Source organism: Coregonus clupeaformis, chromosome 5 (genome assembly GCF_020615455.1).
Source record: "Coregonus clupeaformis isolate EN_2021a chromosome 5, ASM2061545v1, whole genome shotgun sequence".
NCBI lineage: Eukaryota > Metazoa > Chordata > Actinopteri > Salmoniformes > Salmonidae > Coregonus > Coregonus clupeaformis.
Window position 1 is genome coordinate 34,488,204 of NC_059196.1, and position 22,381 is coordinate 34,510,584.

Here is a 22,381-nt window from a genome sequence, read left to right on the forward strand (position 1 = left end):
ACACACACACACTGCAGATTTGATGTTGAGCTTAACATAAAGAGAAGTGTGCTCTGTGAGGCATGTATTTGTCATTGAGGGTCTAGTATGGTTAGGTAGACAGGTGATATGTAGTATCAGGTCTAGGACAAACAGTAGGAAACACACACACACACACACACACACACACACACACACACACACACACACTGGATAAACCAGGTCAGCCAAACTCCTGTGTGAGTCAAGCCCAAACTCCACTGTTATGTCCACTGGTATTACAATCAGACACAGACACTCACGCATCATAACCTGACCGTTGAGGTAAAAACAATTACCAGTGTCAGAGAAGCACTGTAGCAAGTTCAGTTTGAATGTCATCTTCTGTTGCCTTAGGGCTCAACACAGACTCAACACAAAACACACATGCACACACTCTCTCTTTGAACACACATATGCACACACACACACACACACACACACACTAATGTACGAACACACACACACACACAACTGCAGGTCTCTACTCTACAGCTCTTGTCTGTTGTGAGTGGTTGTCTGTGGTAATTTGTCATCAGAATCGCTGTCACAGATCTGAGTGCTCTTATCTGATGGTTCCTGTGCCCTCCTATCACTGATGCGGGCCGTGATGGTTCCCTGTGCCTTACTACACCACACACACACATACACACACACACGCACCCCACAGCCATGAAGCGCGATTACAGATTTAAGCCAACGATGGGAAGCTGGAACAGGGATAAGGGAAGGAACAAATGAACCTGTGATCAGATTATCTGAGATATCGAACGAGACAAGGGGAGAAGTTTACCGTCCTAGAGGGTTTGGGGAGATAGAAGGATAGGGGTTGGGTGTGTGTGTGTGGTGTGTGTGTGTGTGTGTGTGTGTGTGTGTCTGTGTGTGTGTGTGTGTTGTGTGTATGTCTGTGTTTGTGTGTGTGCTAGAGGGAGTCACAGCTGGGTGCATGTGTGTGTGCATCATTTGGAGAGATTTCCAGCTGGTCTGTGTGTGTGTGTGTGTGTGTACTTGTTCAATGGAGATAGTTACAGTCGGATGCAGGTGTGTAGTAGCCTATGTGTGAGATTCCCCAAAACTGTCGGACACACAGGGGAGTAACAGACTTACTGCTACTGCTGGTCTGCTATAGGCCAACACACAACCAGTCATACATATGCAGTACCAACACTCACATATCCAGTCCTATTATGCAAATGCATAAACATGACAAAATATGTAAATGCACACACACCTTCAGCTCATAATTAGTATAGGCCTACAGTAGTCTTTATTCCTGCATCCATCCATGCTAGGGCTGTCCCCGACTGAAAAAAATCTTGGTCGACCAAGAGTCGTCTTTTCTTTTAAAACGTGTATTCTTTCATACACTATATATACAAATGTATGTGGGCACTCCTTCAAATTAGTGGATTCAGCTATTTCAGCCACTCCCATTGCTGACAGGTGTATAAAATCGAGCACACATCCATGAAATCTCCATAGACAAATATTGGCAGTAGAATGGCCTATCTGAAGACTTTTAACGTGGCACCGTCATAGGATGCCACCTTTCCAACAAGTCAGTTCGTCAAATTTCTGCCCTACTAGAGCTGCCCCGGTCAACTGTAAGTGCTGTTATTGTGAAGTGGAAACGTCTAGAAGCAACAACAGCTCACAGAATGACACCGCTGAGTGCTGAAGCGCGTAGCGCATAAAAATGGTCTGTCCTCGGTTGCAACACTCAATACCGAGTTCCAAACTGCCTCTGGAAGCAATGTCAGGACAAGAACTGTTCGTCGGGAGCTTCATGAGATGGGTTTCCATGGCCGAGCAGCCGCACACAAGTCTAAGATCACCATGCGCAATGCCAAGCGTCGGCTGGAGTGATCTGGGGCTGTTTTTCATAATTCAGGCTAGGCCCCTTAGTTCCAGTGAAGGGAAATCTTAACGCTACAGCATACAATGACATTCTAGACGATTCTGTACTTCCAACTTTTTGGCAACAGTTTGGGGAAAGCCCTTTCCTGTTTCAGCATGACAATGCCCCGTGCACAAAGCGAGGTCCATACAGAATTTTTTTATCGAGATCGGTGTGGAAGAACTTGACTGACATGCAAAGAGCCCTGACCTCAACCCCATTGAACACCTTTGGGATGAATTGGGATGCCGACTGCGAGCCAGGCCTAATTGCCCAACATCAGGGCCTGACCTCTCTAATGCTCTTGTGGCTGAATGGAAGCAAGTCCCTGCAGCAATGTTCCAACATCTAGTGGAAAGCCTTCTGAGAAGAGTGGAGGCTGTTATAGCAGCAAAGGAGGGACCAACTCCATATTAATGCCCATGATTTTGGAATGAGACGTTCGACGAGCAGGTGTCCACATACTTTTGGTGATGTAGTGTAGATAGATTTTAATAAAATAATCTATATGTACTGAGAATGTCTGATGCTTTAAGCACGCTGTTTGATTAAATTAAGACACACAAATGACTCAAGACGGAGCCAGAGATCAAGTTAGCCTAACCAGATGAAAAAAACCTGTTCCCAACCCTCCTCCTCCCGCTGCTGCTGGCCTTCGCAGATTCTGCCATTAAGCTCCTGAAGTTGGCGGCAATAGGCTACACCAGCGGGCGGCAACCTTTTCCTTTTGGAGTGCCAATTTATCCTACCATTTCTACCGATATGCATGCCAGTTAGGATTTTAATATGCACATTTTCGTGGAATAGTTTAATTTAATTTACAATAGTCTTTGTATCTCAAAATCATTGTCATGTGGTTAATCTGCGTGCTATCTAAATCTAAATGAAATTGATAAAAATCTAAAAGTAACTTCTATTGCCATTGCCAACTATGTAAAAATAGCCTACATAAAGCCAAGAAATAAAAACATTGCAGCCTGCAGGTAGAAAATATCCTGATATAAATATATAAACTATAAATCACATTGACTACGCATGGCCTTTAAAAAAACGAAATTGCATCATCGTATCAACTATCAACTGTCGGTCCATTCCTCGCTCTAGCAAACTTGCAACATTGTACAAATGTATATACACTCCTCAGAGTTTCCTGCGCCAGTAAGCTCGGGACAGAATGGGGTGGAACTGGAAATATTTTTTCGAATACATTGAGGAACTATTGTAATTATCAATTGATTCTAAAAACAGACTTTGTTTACTTGCTGTTTGAGGTAAAGGAAACATTCCTGAGAAGCCCCACACAGCTCCGCAGTGGTGGTGAGTTAAGACAATCAGAAATACTATCAGACATCCCCAAATGGGCAGGTTTATAGGCCTACATTTGCTCGCAGGCCAGGTAGCCTACTTCTATATGCATAATATAGGTGCGCGTCCTTACTCAACATTGACAGGAGCATTTTTTCAAACAAAAGACGATGAAAAAATTGACAAAACTCCTAAATGGAATGAAATAAACCAAAACTTATTTCTCACAAGTGTAACATAGGTTGTGAATTTTGCAAACGTGTCCACTCTGACAATGAGAATGGTAAATGCCTGTAATAATAATATATTGAATGCATTAACAGAAATTACGATAACCAAACAAACATTGTATATTCAAAACTATTGGAATTAACGGTAAATGTAGGCTATTACTGGTGATACAATGACTTGCAAAAGTATTCATCCCCCTTGGCGTTTTTCCTATTTTGTTGCATTACAACCTGTAATTTAAATTGATTTTTATTTGGATTTCATGGAATGGACATACACAAAATAGTCAAAATTGGTGAAGTGAAATGGAAAAAATAACTAGTAAAAATAAATAACGAAAAAGTGGCGCATGCATATGTATTCACCCCCTTTGCTATGAAGCCCCTAAATAAGATCTGGTGCAACCAATTACCTTCAGAAGTCACATAATTAGTTAAAGTCCACCTGTGTGCAATCTAAGTGTCACATGATCTGTAACATGATCTCAGTATATATACACCTGTTCTGAAAGGCCCCAGAGTCTGCAACACCACTAAGCAAGGGGCACCACCAAGCAAGCGGCACTATGAAGACGAAGGAGCTCTCCAAACAGGTCAGGGACAAAGTTGTGGAGAAGTACAGATCAGGGTTGGGTTATAAAAAAATATCAGAAACTTTGAACATCCCACGGAGCACCATTAAATCCATTATTAAAAAATTGAAAGAAAATGGCACCACATCAAACCTGCCAAGAGAGGGCCGCCCACCAAAACTCACGGACCAGGCAAGGAGGGCATTAATCAGAGAGGCAACAAAGAGCCCAAAGATAACCCTGAAGGAGCTGCAAAGCTCCACAGCGGAGATTGGAGTATCTGTCCATAGGACCACTTTAAGCCGTACACGCCACAGAGCTGGGCTTTACGGAAGAGTGGGCAAAAAATAAGCAAACACGTTTGGTGTTCGCCAAAGGCCATGTGGGAGACTCCCTAAACATATGGAAGAAGGTACTCTGGTCAGATGAGACTAAAATTGAGCTTTCTGGCCATCAAGGAAAACACTATGTCTGGCGCAAACCCAACACCTCTCATCATCCCGAGAATATCATCCCCACAGTGAAGCATGGTGGTGGCAGCATCATGCTGTGGGGATGTTTTTCATCGGCAGGGACTGGGAAACTGGTCAGAATTGAAGGAATGATGGATGGCACTAAATACAGGGAAATTCTTGAGGGAAACCTGTTTCAGTCTCCCTGAGATTTGAGAGTGAGACGGAGGTTCACCTTCCAGCAGGACAATGACCCTAAGCATACTGCTAAAGCAACACTCGAGTGGTTTAAGGGGAAACATTTAAATGTCTTGGAATGGCCTAGTCAAAGCCCAGACCTCCATCCAATTGAGAATCTGTGGTATGACTTAAAGATTGCTGTACACCAGCGGAACCCATCCAACTTGAAGGAGTTGGAGCAGTTTTGCCTTGAAGAATGGGCAAAAATCCCAGTGGCTACATGTGCCAACCTTATAGAGACATACCCCAAGAGACTTGCAGCTGTAATTGCTGCAAAAGGTGGCTCTACAAAGTGAATAGTAATGCACGCTCAAGTTTTCTTTTTTTTGTCTTATTTCTTGTTTGTTTCACAAGAAAAAATATTTTGCATCTTCAAAGTGGTAGGCATGTTGTGTAATGATACTAACCCCAACTTTTTTTTAATTCCAGGTTGTAAGGCAACAATATAGGAAAAATGCCAAGGGGGGTGAATACTTTCGCAAGCCACTGTATGTGTAATGGGGAATTGATGGACACCGGCAAACAATTCACACAATTAAGTTCTGAAACAATGAATGCGCACAAAATGGAGGGAGAGTTGTGCATTCAGGAGCGAGACGTGCCTTGTGCATCTTAGCCACACTCCCCTTCTTCTTGGACTGTGGCATCCCCGCAGGCTCCTCAACGGATTAGTCGACTTAGACAGGCACAAATCAGACAGGTGTCTCGTGTGCCATGAAAAAAATATATATGCTTCGGTCGACCAACAGCTTATCGTCCAAACAATCGACCAGTCGACTAAATGGGGTCACCCCTAATCCATGCATTATGTGGTTTGACTGGAGGTTGTGCAGGCTCAGACTGGGTTGTGAGTAGCCAGGTGTTTAGGGCACCCTGAGGTCTTGCTGCAGTAAAAAAGTTGAGAGAGGGTATAAATGGTGACACACTGTGAAGTGAAAACACAGTCAAGCTGATCATAGAACGGTCTAAACACAAACAGTCAAGCGGATCATAGAACAGTCAAAACACGATCTCCTATTATAGCATCTCATAGTCATTAATTTATTATGAAGAGTCCACACTTTCTCTCTCTCTCTCTCTCTCTCTCTCTCTCTCTCTCTCTCTCTCTCTCTCTCTCTCTCTCTCTTTCTCTCTCTCTCTTTCTCTCTCTCTTTCTCTCTCTCTCTCTCTCTCTCTCTCTTTCTCTCTCTCTCTCTCTCTTTCTCTCTCTCTTTTCTCTCTCTCTCTCTCTCTCTCTCTCTCTCTTTCTCTCTCTCTCTCTCTCTCTTTCTCTCTCTCTTTCTCTCTCTCTCTCTCTCTCTTTCTCTCTCTCTCTCTCTCTCTCTCTCTCTCTCTCTCTCTCTCTCTCTCTCTCTCTCTTTCTCTCTCTCTCTCTCTCTCTCTCTCTCTCTCTCTCTCTCTCTCTCTCTCTCTCTCTCTCTCTCTCTCTCTCTCTCTCTCTCTCTCTCTCTCTTTCTCTCTCTCTCTCTCTCTCTCTCTCTCTCTCTCTTCTCTCTCTCTCTCTCTCTCTCTCTCTCTCTCTCTCTCTCTTTCTCTCTCTCTCTCTCTCTCTTTCTCTCTCTCTCTCTCTCTCTCTCTCTCTCCCTCTGTCTTGCTCTCTGTCTCTCACTGTATCTATTAGTCTCCATCTTCTTTCTCTCTCTCTTCCCACGCTCACTCTCTCTGCCTCCCGTCCCTTTCACTGACTATTTCAGTCTTTAAACTCTGTGCTCTCTACCCCCCACCCCCCCTCTTTACTCCCTCGTTCTCCCAGTCTCTGCATCTCAGAGTGAAGGAGTGTTTGAAGTTCTTCATGCAGTAGCCTCTTTATCCTTGGGGATGTTCACCAAGCTTCTCTGGGCTGTGCTGTGTGAAAAGCATACCAACCAGCCTACAACACACACACACACACACACACACACACACACACACACGCACTCACACACACACATACACACACACACACACACACACACACACTGCTATGTCTTACTATACTTTTGAGGACTTTTTGGGGACCAACAATTGATTTCCATTCAAAATCCTATTTTCCCTAACCCCTATTTTCCCTAAACCTAACCCTAACCTTAACCCCTAACCTTAAACCTAAACCTAACCCCAACTCCTAACCGTAAACCTAACCACTAACCCTCATTTTAACCCTAATTCTAACCCTAACCTTAAACCGAACCCCTAAGCCTAAAATAGCCTTTTTGCAAGTGAGGACCGGCTAAATGTCTTCACTTCTCTGAATTTTAGTTGGTTTACTATTCTTTTGATATATCAAGTAGAGTAAAATGTGTACACACACACACACACACACACACACACACACACTCTTTGGTGGATTGTCATCTTTATTCCCTAAATGACTGATGGGTCTTATTTAAATGTAGGGTTTGGATGGTGGTTTTCATTGTTTCAGCCGAGTGGTTTGGCCTCTGTTAAAAAGCAATTTTTTTGTAGGTCATAGAATTGTCGAGGGACTCGTAGTGCTGAGAGTGAGTGTTTTGAGAGAAAGAGAGAGTGTGTGTATGTGTGTATGCGCGCGTGTGTGTGTGTGCGTGAGTGTGTGTTTTGTGGGTGTGTGGCAGTTCTCTTTCTTCAGCATTTTATTATAAATTATTTCGGACATGTGGACTCTTCCCGTCCACTCTGCAGTCATCATAACCCCGACCGCGGTGGGCCTCCTATCTCTACCAACATGTCATTTACCGGATCAGGGTTTCTCCCAGTACCCGGATTAGAGCATATTTGTGGCCTCTTATTTCAGAATAGCTCCCTCTTTTTCTGACATGGAGAAATAATCTAAGCACAACAATAGGCCTATTTCACTCCCAGCTTGAGCCATATCTGGCTTGTTGTTTATGAAGATATATGTCATGTTTTTGAGACATACCATGCAGTGATCTGTTTCTAGCTTCAGCTTCCTGCAGTCTGCTATAACAGTGGTATGTTTTCTTTGGTGTGTGTGTGTTTTTGTGATGCTGCACTCCTCCTTCCACTAGGCATGCAATTATTTTGTTCCTTCCTTCTTGAACCAACCTCCTGGTTTTTCGAAAACGTGCAATTGAGTGTCAGTGTCCATAGAGTCCACACACAATGATGTCATACCTCCTACGGTTGCCTGGTTACTATGCATTCCGTCATCTCCTTCCCCCTCCCCATCCAATCAATCTTTGCAATCGAATGGATAATTAGTAGTCTGTTAGGCCTAGAGGTCAAAGGTCAAGTTGTGGAATATTTGTAATGTCTTTTGTGGTTGTAAATCCTTTCCCCCTTTGCCGCAGTCTCCCCCGATCTCCCCCTGTGGCTAACGTCTCTCTCCTCTCTTTTGTTGCAGGATGGAAGAGTGATGATGGGATGGATGTGAATATGGGCCAGTGGGGCTACATAGGCATGCGTGCCCCTCTTGTCTGCCTGGCCCTGTTGCTGCTACTCTTCCAGCTGCCCCACTGCTGCTGCCAGGACCCCCAGGGGCATCCCCAGGGTCCCGCCAATGGTCCTCACTTTATCTTCACTCAGCCCGTCTACCATGCCACCGTCTACGAGAACTCCGCGGCGCGCACCTACACCAACAGTAAAGTTAAAATGGGCATCCACTTGGCCCAGCGCTCCTGGGAAATCCGCTACAGGATCACCTCCGGGGATGAAGAAGGCTTCTTTAAAGCAGAGGAGTACGTGCTGGGAGATTTCTGCTTCTTACGCATAAGGACTAAAGGCGGCAACGCAGCCATCTTGAATCGAGAAATCCAGGATAGCTACTTACTGACAGTGAAAGCCTCTGTCAAAGGAGAGGTTCTGGAGACCTGGACCAAAGTGACTGTCCAGGTGCTGGACATGAATGACCTCCGACCTCTATTCTCGCCCACCACATACTCAGTCACCATAGCAGAAAGTACCTCCCTCAGGACTAGCATAGCACAAGTTACAGCCACTGATGCGGATGTCGGTTCCAACGGGGAATTTTACTACTTCTTTAAAGAGAAAATGGAGCTGTTTGCCGTGCACCCAACTAGCGGTGTGGTCTCCCTCAGCGGGAAACTGAACATTGAGGAGCAGAACCGATACGACCTAGAAATCCAGGCGGTGGACCGCGGGATGAAGTTGTATGGCAATAACGGTGTGAGCAGTACAGCCAAGCTCTTTGTGCATGTAGAGCGTGTCAACGAGCATGTGCCGGTCATGAATGTGGTCACCCACGTCCCCTCGTGGTTGGACAAGGACCCTGTGTATGCAGTGGTCACTGTGGAAGACCTGGACGAGGGGTTAAACGGAGAGATTGAGTCTGTGTCTATAGTGGCCGGAGACCCTCTGAAGCAGTTCACTCTGGAGAGGTCAGAGGGCGATGAGTTCGCTATTAAAGCGTCTGACCAAGTGGACTGGGATAACTTCCCTTATGGATATAACCTCACACTTCAGGCCAAGGACAAGGGCGCTCCGCAAAGGTTTTCTGCGGTCAGGGTTGTGCACATCATGTTGAAGAAACCACAGGCTGTGGAAGTGAAATTCGAACAGGAGTCGTACAAAATTAGTTTCAATGAAATCTCACCACCAGGCATGATCGTAGAGGTGGTGAAAATCATCCCTGAGCCAGACGATGCAGAATATATCCTGACCCCCTCGGCAGACTCCTCCTACTTCCAGATGAACACCCTAACGGGCGTGATCTCAACAACTCGCTGGTTCACGGAGGTCACCCAGGATGTGTTTGACCTTGAGGTGGTGGAGGTGGACAGCGAGCTGAGGGTCAAAATTCGGGTCTCCATCGAGGACGCCAACGACAACACCCCAACTTTCGCTCAGTCTTCGTACGAGGTGTTCGTCAACGAGAGTGTTCCTGTGGGATCGACCGTGCTGATGGTGTCCGCTGTGGATGAAGATAGCGGGGAGAATGGATACATAACATACAGCATAGCCAGCCTTCAGCCCCTGCCCTTTAAAATCAACCAGTTCTCTGGCATCCTCACCACCACACAGGAGCTGGACTTTGAGTCCTCGTCTGAGAGCTATGTGTTTGTGGTCAGGGCCTCGGACTGGGGATCCCCCTACAGACGAGAGAGTGAAGTCAACGTAACTGTCCATCTGGAGAATGTGAACAACAACCAACCCTTATTCGAGAAGGTGGCGTGCCAGGGAGTGGTCTCTCGGGACTTCCCCACCGACAAGGTGATAACCACCATGTCTGCCATTGACATAGATGAGCTAGAGTTGGTTAAGTACAAGATCCTGGAAGGGAATGAGAGGGGATTCTTCGACCTGAACCCTGACTCAGGGGTCCTGACCCTACGGAGGTCCCTCTCCACTGCCAGTCCAAAAAATGGTATCTTCAGTTTGAAAATAACCGCCACAGATGGAGAGAACTTCTCCGACCCGATGTTCGTGAACATTTCTATAGTTCATGGGAAATCTCCCCCCAAGAGCTTCAACTGTAGGGAGACCAGAGTTGCCCAAAAGTTAGCTGAGAAATTACTAAATAAGTCCAAAGCTAGAACTAAGCCCAAGATCGAGGAAGGGTTCATTGACCTTTTCTCCGTCAACAGACAGACACCTCAGTTTGACAAGGCCTTTCCCACAGACATATCAGTGCGCGAGGACCTCAAGGTCGGGTCCAGTGTCTTCAAGGTCAACGCCTACGACGGTGACACAGGTTTTAATGGTCAGATTTTGTACGCCATCTCGGATGGAAACACAGACAGCTGTTTCACCATTGACATGGAAAGTGGTCTGATCAGCGTCTTCCTGCCCATGGACAGAGAGAAAAGGGACAGATACCTCCTCAATATCACTATCTACGACCTGGGCCTGCCACAGAAAACCGCTTGGCGTCTGCTCACTCTCTACATAGAAGATGCCAATGACAATGCACCTCAGTTCCTGCAGGCGGGAGGCTATAGAACCGTCATTCCCGAAAACACGGCCATCGGCACCGATGTCATTCAGGTTGAGGCCACTGACAAAGACCTGGGGCCTAATGGAGAGATTGTCTACTGCGTTCTGACCAGCACCACCCAGTTTGGCATCAACAGCTCCAACGGGATTGTGTACGTTGCCGGCCAGCTGGACAGGGAGTTTGTCTCCATCTTCAACTTGAAGATCGAGGCTCGTGATAGTGCAGAGAAAGGGAAGCAGAAGTTTTCAGTCACCACTCTGAAGATCTCTCTAGAGGACGTTAACGACTGCCCCCCGGCATTCATCCCCAGTGTCTACAACACCCGGGCCCTGGAGGACCTGCCAGTGGGTACCGTGGTGGCCTGGCTCGAGACCCAGGACCCAGACCTTGGCCTGGGTGGCCAGGTTAGATACTCCCTGGCCAATGACTACAACGGGAAGTTCGAGGTGGACAAGGCCAGCGGGGCCATCCGACTGACCAAGGAGCTGGACTACGAGACGCAACAGTTCTACAACCTGACGGTGAGAGCCAAGGATAAAGGGAGACCTGTCTCTCTGCTGTCTGTCACCTTCGTGGAACTAGAGGTGGTAGATGTAAATGAGAACCTCTACACTCCCTACTTCTCCCACTTCGCCCTGACGGGATCGGTGAAGGAGAGCGCCCGCATCGGGACCACCGTCCTCCAAGTCACGGCCCGGGATGACGACGATGGTAGAGATGGGGAAATCCAGTACTCTATCCGGGACGGGAGTGGACTGGGACGATTCGCCATCGACGAAGAGACGGGTAAGTGCAGATTGCCTGAAAAAAACGTGCATGTAATATCGCTGTTTAGATTAGTCTTGGTAGTTGGTTTATTCCCAGGATTTATAGGCATTAACAATTTAACATAAAACAGATTACAAGCCTGCGTTGTGTAGATTTGTTAGATTTAATGTTGTGGTGAAGAGCTACAATATCCTCTTAAGCTGACTAATGCTGTGTATGAGCCCTGTGTGTTTAATGGTGCAGGACCTTATAAGTCTCGTCTCGGCTGTGTGTGTGCGAGAAGGAGAGAGATACATGCTCCGGAGGCCGGTCCAGCGGCTGACAAAGAATCTAATTGTGGAGCGGCTGCCGTGTTTGGGGCTGGGGTGTTCTTAAGAAGGTTTAGAGCTGTGATTTATAAGCTTAGCTCCAGTCTGGGAGAGGGCTGGGTTGCCAGATTGAATTACCACACTGCTCTCTTTATTTACATTTAGTGCAGTTGTCATGTCATTTTTGCCTGACCCAGACGTTTGGCTTCTCTCTGCCTTCTCCACCTAAACCGCCCACCCCTCCTCTTCTACACGTCTCCCACTCTGGGCTGGAGCTCCGGCAGACTGACCGGGAGGCTTGACAGGCCCTTTGTGACATTCTGCTCCGAGGTATTCTAGGATTTTCCTGATTCTATTTATTTAAAGGTGGTCCGTGCCCGGCCGTGCGGTCCTCCTGTCCACTGGGTAGACGAGGAGGGGCAGAGTAGACCGGTTATTTTCCTATTTGAAGGAGAGGAGATGGCAGAGTGCAGAGAGGGAGGATTAGGGTTATTATGACCTTGGCCCACGGTGTGTGATCTACCTCGTGTCACCCCCCCCACACACACTATATAAGTCCTCCATGAATTATGGCCCAAGAGCAGTTTCCACTTAAAATGGGAAGGGCTTGGATGAGAGGGAACGGGGGAGAAGAGAGGGGAAGAATTGGGAGAAGAAGCTTTGGAACGGCATCCCCTCCATGTCTGATGGAACGATAAATTATCTTGATGGTTTCGAATTGCCTTTAGATCCCCAGCAAATGGTGCTCTGGGTCCAAGTGATCCTTCATCCCACTCTAGGATCGTGCTGTGGAATGAGAATAAGGATACAGGAGAGAGAGAGAGAGTGAGCGAGAGAGAGAGAGAGAGAGAGAGAGAGAGAGAGAGAGAGAGAGAGAGAGAGAGAGAGAGAGAGAGAGAGAGAGAGAGAGAGAGAGAGAGAGAGAGAGAGAGAGAGAGAGAGAGAGAGAGAGAGAGAGAGAGAGAGAGAGAGAGAGAGAATCCAACCCAACCGACTCCTCCTTTTGTTTGTCAGGCAATTCAGCTGGAAACTGAAGAAGCCCTAAGTGGTCCTCGGGCTCAGTCGGAGTCTATAGCCAAGGCCTGGTTGTCTTTTAAATGTTTAATTTTGGTTTCAGGGAGGAGTAGCCTAGCTCAGCATGTTTAGCAGTCTGACGCTTTTCTTTTCCTTCAGGGAAAAACTCATAAACTGTCATCCATTAAACTACTACAATTCTATAACTACTACTATTTCTGCTCCTAGCAACAATATTAGTTTTAAGATAATGATAATAAATGCCTCAGCGTGCAGCTGCCGGGTCATGTTTTGCAGTTTGGTCTCGGCTGAATCGCAATCGAGAATCGTCCCCAGACTTTTAAGATTGATTCTCAGAGGTCATGTTTCAAATGAGCCGTTGAACATTTTCACAGGGTGCGGAGAGAGAGAGGAAATGCAACCGCACGGCTCCACTAGAGCGTTCACCAGGGGCCAGAAAGTCAAACTCTTAGCCCCAGCCCATGTTAAGAAGAATGCTAGCTCCAATCTGTCAAGTGACTCATCAGTGATGAAGAATGCAGTTATACCATCAGACAGCAGTATACCATCAGACAGTAGCAGTATACCATCAGACTGTAGCAGTATACCATCAGACAGTAGCAGTATACCATCAGACAGTAGCAGTATACCATCATACTGTAGCAGTATACCATCAGACAGTAGCAGTATACCATCAGACAGTAGCAGTATACCATCAGACTGTAGCAGTATACCATCAGACTGTAGCAGTATACCATCAGACAGTAGCAGTATACCATCATACTGTAGCAGTATACCATCAGACAGTAGCAGTATACCATCAGACAGTAGCAGTATACCATCAGACTGTAGCAGTATACCATCAGACTGTAGCAGTATACCATCAGACAGTAGCAGTATACCATCAGACAGTAGCAGTATACCATCAGACAGTAGCAGTATACCATCAGACTGTAGCAGTATACCATCAGACAGTAGCAGTATACCATCAGACAGTAGCAGTATACCATCAGACAGTAGCAGTATACCATCAGACAGCAGTATACCATCAGACAGTAGCAGTATACCATCAGACAGTAGCAGGATAGTTAGTAACAATATGGATCCATACTTCTGCATAGAGCTATAAATGCCTCATTTGTGAGATGAAAAGAGGCTCAGACACTCCCAGAGCTCAGTGTATGGTTCATGATCGATGTTCAAAGCTGAGTCAAAGGGGGGCAATGGATACCAGAACTCTCCTGTGATGGAGAGTAGTACTGTAGGCTAGGCCTATATCATTACAGTATGGATATCATGTCTTTGAAGAGAACTCAAGAATCCATTCCAGAATCCATAGAACTGCGGTTGTTGATTAAAAAAAACAGATTGTGTTTTGCTCCCTCTGTTGTAGTTGCGTGTGAAGTCGGGATGCAGCAGCCGAGCCGAGCATCACAGTACATTTTCACAGCTGTTGGATGTGGTTTTGTGCTTGGACTGGTAGAGAGGATGTGGTTTTGTGCTTGGACTGGTAGAGAGGATGTGGTTTTGTGCTTGGACTGGTAGAGAGGATTGTCATGAGCCCTCTCACTCCACCGGGTTACCACCTTAATGTGTTTCCACTATCTTCCACTCTGCTCATCTCTCTCTCTCTACTCAGCCTAACGAGCTCCACCTGTCCCTGCTCTGCTCGGCTCTAATTACGCTGCCAGCTGCGCTGCATTACCCACTAACCTCTCCCAGTATTTAAAGTCCCGTCTTTCAGCTCTCCTTTGTCAGATCGTCTGCAAAGCTCACACCCGGAACCTGTGTGCTCACGCTTCTGGCTCACCCCTTGTTTTGTGACCCCGGACCTGCCTGATTCTTGGATACTCTTCTGCCCCAGGAAAACCAGACCTGCTTTCTGCCATTACGACTCCTGACTACTCTTCGACCCCGGACTTCTGGACCACCAACCACCGGCGTCATCGGACATCGCTGCCACTGGGGAGGCACAGACCCAGCACACTGGGCGGATAACCCCTGGAGCCTTCACTCTCCCTACTTCCCTTTTCCCTTAAGTTTAAATAAACTTTCTGGTGTGACGCAATTGTGGTCTCTTGTCGTCTGTCTGAACCGTGACAGTACGATCTGACCATCATGGACTCAGCGCACACTTCCCCCGACATGAAACCGAAGAACCTGAGCAACCCACCGCCATGCTACGCCTGGAACACACTGAGAGAGAGCTAAGCCGCATGAGCGGCGACATCACCTCTCTGCTTCAGGTCGGCTACCAACAGCATCAGCAGTTCCAGCAGCACCAGCAGCAGTCCCAGCAGCAGCAACAACAACTCGCCAGGATCATCCAACTCCTCACCAACCTTACCCCAGCCAGTCTGCCCACCAGCCCTGCCTCCGAGTTACCTGCCCCGGTCATTTCAGCCGCTGCCCCGGAACCCAAGATTGGAAACCCCGAGCGGTTCAACGGCGATTCTACCCAGGTCCGGCCATTCCTGACTAGCTGCCGACTTCAGTTCTCCTTGCAGCCAAGGACCTTCGCCACGGAGGGGCTAGGGTCGGGTATGCCATCACTCACCTGGCGGGCCGAGCTCGACTCTGGGGAACAGCAGAGTTCGAACGTCAAACCCCCGCATGTGCAACCTTCGACCTGTTTGCTGAGGAGATGCTGAAGGTGTTTGACCTGGATTCACCAACCGCAGGCGTCTCGTGAACTGTTCAGTATTCGACAAGGCAGACGTGCAGTCGCAGACCATTCCATCGACTTCCGAACCCTGGCAAGACGAAGTTCTTGGAACACACCATCGTTGGTGGGCAGCGTTCTTCCATAGCTTGGCTGACTATATCAAGGGCGAGTTGGTCTCCCATGAACTGCCTTCCACTCTTGATGAAGCCATCGCACTGACTGTCCGGATCGACAGAAGGATACAGACCCGTCGTCGTGAGAGGGGCGCCAAGGTCCACCAACTACCGGCATTCGGAGAGATCCGACTGGGCTCCTGTCAGCTACTGCCACTCACCCAAGTCAGCCTGGATCAGTCTGAGCCTATGGAGATTGGGCGAGCCTCTCTCACTCCTGCAGAGCGCCAGCGCCGCTTCACCTCAAACCTCTGCCTCTATTGTGGAGGTGATGGACATCGTGTGGTAACCTGCCCTTTAAAAGCCGGCTCACCGGGCATAGGGGGAGTCCGGTTGAGCTCAATGACCATCCAGTCCTCCGACCGCAAACCCTTGCTGCAAGTTCACCTCCGCCTCTCTGACTCGACTCACACCCTGGCTGCTCTGGTGGATTCTGGCGCGAAGCCAACATAATGGACATCAAGCTGGCACGCCAACTGGGACTGGAGAACCTCCGTTTGACACCTCCTATTCCTGCCCGGGCACTGGACGGACACTTACTCGGATCGGTCACTCATGTCACGGCCCCGGTCTTGATGGGTCTGTCCGGGAAACCATCAAGAAACTATCCAGTTTCACCTGCTCCCCCTCTCCAGGCCAACCCCTCATCCTGGGTTACCCATGGCTCCGCGTGCAACCCTCAGCTCGACTGGGTGACCGGGGTGATCAGGGGAGTGGGGAGAGGACTGCCACCGAACCTGCCTGCTTGCTGCCGCCTACCCCTCGGCCAGTACCTACTAACTCCGCCCCTGACCTCTCCCATGTCCCAGAATGCTACCATGGTCTCAGAGAAGTGTTTAACAAAGCAAGAGCCACATCTCTGCCCCCCTCACCGACCGACGACTGTGCCATCGACCTCCTCCCTGGAACAGCTCCTCCAAGGGGCCGTCTTTATTCGTTGTCTGCTCCTGAAAGAAGGTCCATGGAGGACTACATCAATGACTCTCTGTCCACAGGATTGATCCGTTCATCTTCATCTCCGGCTGGTGCTGGCTTCTTCTTTGTGGGGAAGAGGACGGATCTCTTCGCCCCTGCATCGACTACAGGGGACTCAACGACATCACAGTGAAAAACCGTTACCCTCTCCCTCTGCTCACCTCTGCTTTTGAGTTGCTCCAGGGAGCCACTGTTTTTACCAAGTTGGATCTCAGAAACGCTTACCACCTAGTGCGGATCCGGGGAGGGAGATGAATGGAAGACCGCATTCAATACACCAACAGGCCACTACGAGTATCTGGTTATGCCTTTTGGCCTCACCAATGCTCCTGCTGTGTTCCAGGCTCTAGTGAATGATGTACTGCGGGACATGTTAAACAAGTTTGTCTTCGTTTACCTGGATGACATCTTAATCTACTCCAGAAACCTGTCTGAACACACCCGCCATGTCCAGCAAGTCCTTCATCGTCTTCTGGAGAATTCCCTCTACGCCAAGGCAGAGAAATGTGAGTTTCACGTCAAGACGGTGGCCTTCCTGGGGTACATAGTGGCAGAGGAGTATCCAAATGGATCCTGCCAAAGTATCAGCAGTCACGTCATGGCCAGTTCCGGAGAACAGAAAGAAGCTGCAACAGTTTCTGGGGTTTGCCTAACTTCTATAGAAAGTTTATCCGGAACTACAGTACCGTTGCTGCCCCTCTCACTGCTCTAACCAGCACCAAGCAACCCTTCACCTGGACCCCAGCAGCCGACAAGGCCTTCAGTACCCTCAAGGTAAGGTTCACCTCCGCTCCCATCCTCCAGATGCCTGACGTGGACCGGCAATTCATTGTGGAGGTGGACGCCTCGGATGTGGGAGTTGGTGCTGTGATTTCTCAGTGGGCTGCGGAGGATAGGAAGCTCCATCCCTGTGCCTTTTTCTCACGTCGGTTGTCCCCCTCTGAGTGCAATTACGACATAGGGAACCGAGAGCTGCTGGCTGTGAAGCTTGCCTTGGAGGAGTGGCGTCACTGGCTGGAGGGTCCACCATTCCATTTCTCGTTTGGACCGATCATAAGAACTTGGAGTACATCCGCACGGCCAAACGGTTGAACTCCAGGCAGTCCCGCTGGGCCCTGTTCTTCACCAGGTTTAATTTCACTCTGTCATACCGGCCAGGATCACGCAACACCAAGCCAGACGCCCTCTCCCGTCAATTCCAGAAGGATGACAACCCCTCCAAGGATCCTGTGTCGATTCTGCCAAGTCCCTGCATCGTAGCAGCTCCTGACCTGGGCTGTTGAGGAACAGGTGCTGGAAGCTCTCCGTAACCAGCCCGGTCCCAGCACTTGCCCAGCTGACCGCCTTTTTGTCCCCGAAAACCTAAGGTCCCAGGTCGTTCAGTGGGGACATGACTCCCCGCCTAGCTTGTCACCCTGGCTCCACCCGCACTTACAACCTGCTCGCCCAGAGGTTCTGGTGGCCCGCTCTGAGAAAGGATGTACGGGAATTCGTCCAAGCCTGCCCCATCTGCAACCAACACAAGTCGTCCTGCCAGCCCCCAGCCGGATTGCTGCAGCCCCTGCCTGTGCCCAGACGTCCCTGGTCTCACATCGCCCCTTGACTTTGTCACGGGGCTGCCCCCTTCAAGGGGCAAGACCGTCATTCTCACCATAGTTGACCGATTCAGCAAGATGGCACACTTCATTCCCCTCCCCAAGCTCCCAACCGCCAAGGAGACCGCCCAGGTGGTCCTGGAACACGTCTTCCGGATCCACGGACTGCCAAAGGATGTAGTTTCTGACCGTGGTCCACAATTCTCCTCCGCTTTTTGGAAGGAGTTCTGTCACCTGCTGGGAGCCACAGTCAGTCTGACTTCCGGATTCCATCCCCAATCCAATGGGCAGTCAGAGCGGGCAAATCAGGAGCTCGAGAAGGCACTGCGATGCATGACTTCACGCAACCCCCACTCCTGGTCGCAGCAATTGACATGGGTGGAGTACGCACACAATTCTCTGACCTGCTCTGCCATCGGTATGTCCCCTTTCCAATGTGTTTATGGATACCAGCCTCCTCTATTTGCCAGTCAGGAAGGGGAGGTTACTTGCCCCATCTGCACTTGCGTTTGCCCGTCGATGTCGCCGCACCTGGTCACAGGCCCGAGCCACACTTCTCAGATCCGTTGCCAGCTACACTACCGGGGCCAAGTCGGAGAATCCCTGCTCCCACCTACCATGTTGGTCAAAGGGGTGTGGTTGTCGTCAAGGAACCTGCCACTCAGGGTGGAGTCGCAGAAGTTGGCACCTCGGTTCATTGGCCCATTCCCTATCATAAGAGTTATTAGCCCAACTGCTGTCCGGCTCCAACTGCCTAATTCCATGAGGGTGCACCCCACTTTCCATGTGTCTAAGATTAAGCCCATTCATGAGAGTCCGCTGGTCCCTGCTGCGCCTTGTCCTCCTCCTCCACGGCTCGTCGATGGTGGTCTGGTTTACACCGTCCGCCGCCTGCTTCGGTCCAGACGGAGGGGTAGGGGTCTCAGTACCTCATTGACTGGGAGGGCTATGGACCTGAGGAAAGGACCTGGGTGCCAGCTAGTCGGATTGTGGATAGGACTCTCATCACCGCCTTCCACCAACGGCATCCTGATCAACCTGCAATCCGTAGGGCCGCCCCAGAGGATCCCTAACCGTCCTGCCCGCTCGGCTTCCTGTCCTGTGCCTGATCCTGTCTCGGGACCTGTCCCATCTCCCGACCACGGCCCTCCGGCTTCCTCCGAGGATGAGGGCGTTCGCTCGGACCGTTCGGAGGAGTTCTAGCCCTCCTCCGGCTCCTCCTCCCGCCCGGCGTGGTGTTGCTCTTGGGACTTCTGGGGCCGTCCCTTGGGGGTTCTGTCATGAGCCCTCTCACTCCACCGGGTTACCACCTTAATGTGTTTCCACTATCTTCCACTCTGCTCATCTCTCTCTCTACTCAGCCTAACGAGCTCCACCTGTCCCTGCTCTGCTCGGCTCTAATTACGCTGCCAGCTGCGCTGCATTACCCACTAACCTCTCCCAGTATTTAAAGTCCCGTCTTTCAGCTCTCCTTTGTCAGATCGTCTGCAAAGCTCACACCCGGAACCTGTGTGCTCACGCTTCTGGCTCACCCTTGTTTTGTGACCCCGGACCTGCCTGATTCTTGGATACTCTTCTGCCCCAGGAAAACCAGACCTGCTTTCTGCCATTACGACTCCTGACTACTCTTCGACCCCGGACTTCTGGACCACCAACCACCGGCGTCATCGGACGCATCGCTGCCACTGGGGGGAGGCACAGACCCAGCACACTGGACGGGATAACCCCTGGAGCCTTCACTCACTCCCTACTTCCCTTTTCCCTTAAGTTTAAATAAACTTTCTGGTGTGACGCAATTGTGGTCCTCTTGTCGTCTGTCTGAACCGTGACAAGGATGTGGTTTTGTGCTTGGACTGGTAGAGAGGATGTGGTTTTGTGCTTGGACTGGTAGAGAGGATGTGGTTTTGTGCTTGGACTGGTAGAGAGAATGTGACAGTCAGTGGACTGCAGGTTGAAACAAAACCACCTGGGAAACCCGTAGGGGGAGGGGAATTCCATGGTAACGGAATTACGCTTTGACTCAGTTTTTTCACTTTAAAATGCACAAGGACTACTTTGAACAATTTCCACTGAAAGATGTACAAAAACTAATTTAGTGGAAGAACTGTGCAGATGCAAGCTTTGGTAACAGAATTACGGTATAATTTCCCTCAGGTTTTGTTTTTGAATATACATTTTATTTTGTTTGCTTAATAAGTACTGATTATTTATACACTGAGTGTACAAAACATTATGAACACCTGCTCTTTCGATGACATATACTGACCAGGTGAATCCAGATGGAAGCTATGACCCCTTATTGATGTCGATTGTTAAATCCGTTTCAATCAGTTTTGATGAAGAGGAGGAGACAGGTTAAAGAATATTTTTTAAGCCTTAAGACAAATGAGACATGGATTATGTATGTGTGTCATTCAGAGGGTGAATGGGCAAGAGAAAATATTTAAGTGGGGTATGGTAATAGTTGCCAGGCGCACCGGTTTGTGTCAAGAACTGCAACGCTGCTGGGTTTTTCACGTTCAACAGTTTCCCGTGTGTATCAAGAATGGTCCACCACCCAAAGGACATCCAGCCAACTTGACACACTTGTGGGAAGCGTTGGAGTCCACATGGGCCAGCATCCCTGTGGAACGCTTTCGACACCTTGTAGAGTCCTAGCACGACGAATTGAGGCTGTTCTGAGGGCAAACGGAGGGGTGCAACTCAATATTAGGAGGGTGTATTTTTGTCAAGATAACCCATAGGCTAGCTAGCTAGCTTTTGTTTTTATTTGAAACTGGAGATGGTACTGGCTTGGACATCAAAGAGGCTTTTTGTAGTTTTGAGTGGATTTCTCAGTCCAAGGTTGGACTATCCCAATAATTGATGTGTCTCTGGCGCTTTAGCGAAATCTAGCGGATGTCGGCTTCACCCAGGTGGGTGCTACATGTTGTCTGAGGAGTATCTACCCACAGAGTCTGCAGAAAAGCTGGGGATGGCAGAAAAGCTGGTCCTCTGATGTGACCACTGATTCCCCCCTACTCAAGCCTGCTTCAGGGCATCAGAGGACCTGAGAACAGCGTGGCGGATGAGAGTGATGGCTCTTGACTGACTTTCAGGGGAGTGTTGTAGGCTTGGCCTATATGCAGCCCACCATAGTTGTACTTTACTGTATTGTACTGTACTCTACTGTGCTCTGCTCACTGTACTGTACTGTACTGTAATGTACTGTGCTGTCCAATCTTGTGAAACATACAGTATGTCTATGATAGGTTCAGATTTGGTCCAGTCCGGTCCATCTGTGGACGTTAACAATAACATCAAGGCAAATTTCAACTACTTTTCAACGTCCATGAACATCCGATGTCGGTGCTCATTGGGTGAGGATGCTGGTTACAGTAAATGGAAAGAGAGGGGGCTCATGGGTAGGTGTCAGTAAGAGATGGGAGAGGTGACATTAACTGGAGTGTGAGAGGCAGAGATAGAGTTATAATTTTTTAGATAGAAAATGGTTGAAAAATGTATTTATGCCTTCATTTCCCACAAATATAGACGCTTTCATTTGACACATAATTTGATATGCACCTAGGAACTTCAGATGTGCTCATGGGTCCTTTTCGATAGAAATGCCCGGGAACACTCTGGTTAGACTCTCACTGCAGGGTTGAGGGGTCAGAGTTCATCGAGGGGTCAGAATCCTGTCATCACCAGATGAAGAGGTTATTTTTATTCCTCTCATACACTCACAGTGAAGACATATAGGTCATGTTGTGTTGTAGACCTCTTGTTACCTAGGGAACCTGCATTTGTGGCACTTACACACACACACACAAAGTCACGTACACAAACACACACACACACACACACACGGACACACACACACACGGACACAAACACACACACACACACACTAGCACTCTCACCCCTTCACCCCACTTGCTTGTCCCTTGTTGATGACTGGGAGCAGAGCAGAGGGGTGAATTTATAGCCCTTGTTAGCTGAGCGTTGGCAAGACCCATAAATCAGCTAGGGGCTGCAGCAGTACAATTACAGCTTAAAGAGCATTACACTGTTCCATACACACACACACAGACACACACACACACACACACACACACACACACACATGCACACACACACACACACACACACACACACACACACACCTGCACACACACACACACATGTGACACACACACATGCCACGCACACACATGCCACACACACAAACATCTACCCTCCTATTTACATATTCCTTTATTGCCATAATACATATTCATTAAATTACACTGCTTTATGAAACAGCTTTTAAATGATT

At 48.7% G+C, this 22,381-nt stretch overlaps 1 protein-coding gene across 4 annotated transcripts in view; it reads left to right on the top strand.

Annotated features, from left to right (window-relative positions):
* Positions 1 to 22,381, top strand: part of LOC121566912 (protocadherin Fat 3) — a 329,631-nt gene that overhangs the window by 80,223 nt on the left and 227,027 nt on the right. For all 4 annotated transcript variants that reach the window (XM_041876825.2, XM_041876827.2, XM_041876826.2 and 1 more), the window contains exon 2: positions 8,037 to 11,372. In XM_041876825.2, coding sequence (XP_041732759.1) covers positions 8,057 to 11,372 — 3,316 coding nt within the window. In that variant the 5' untranslated portion in view covers positions 8,037 to 8,056. The remainder of the gene's footprint in view (positions 1 to 8,036; positions 11,373 to 22,381) is intronic.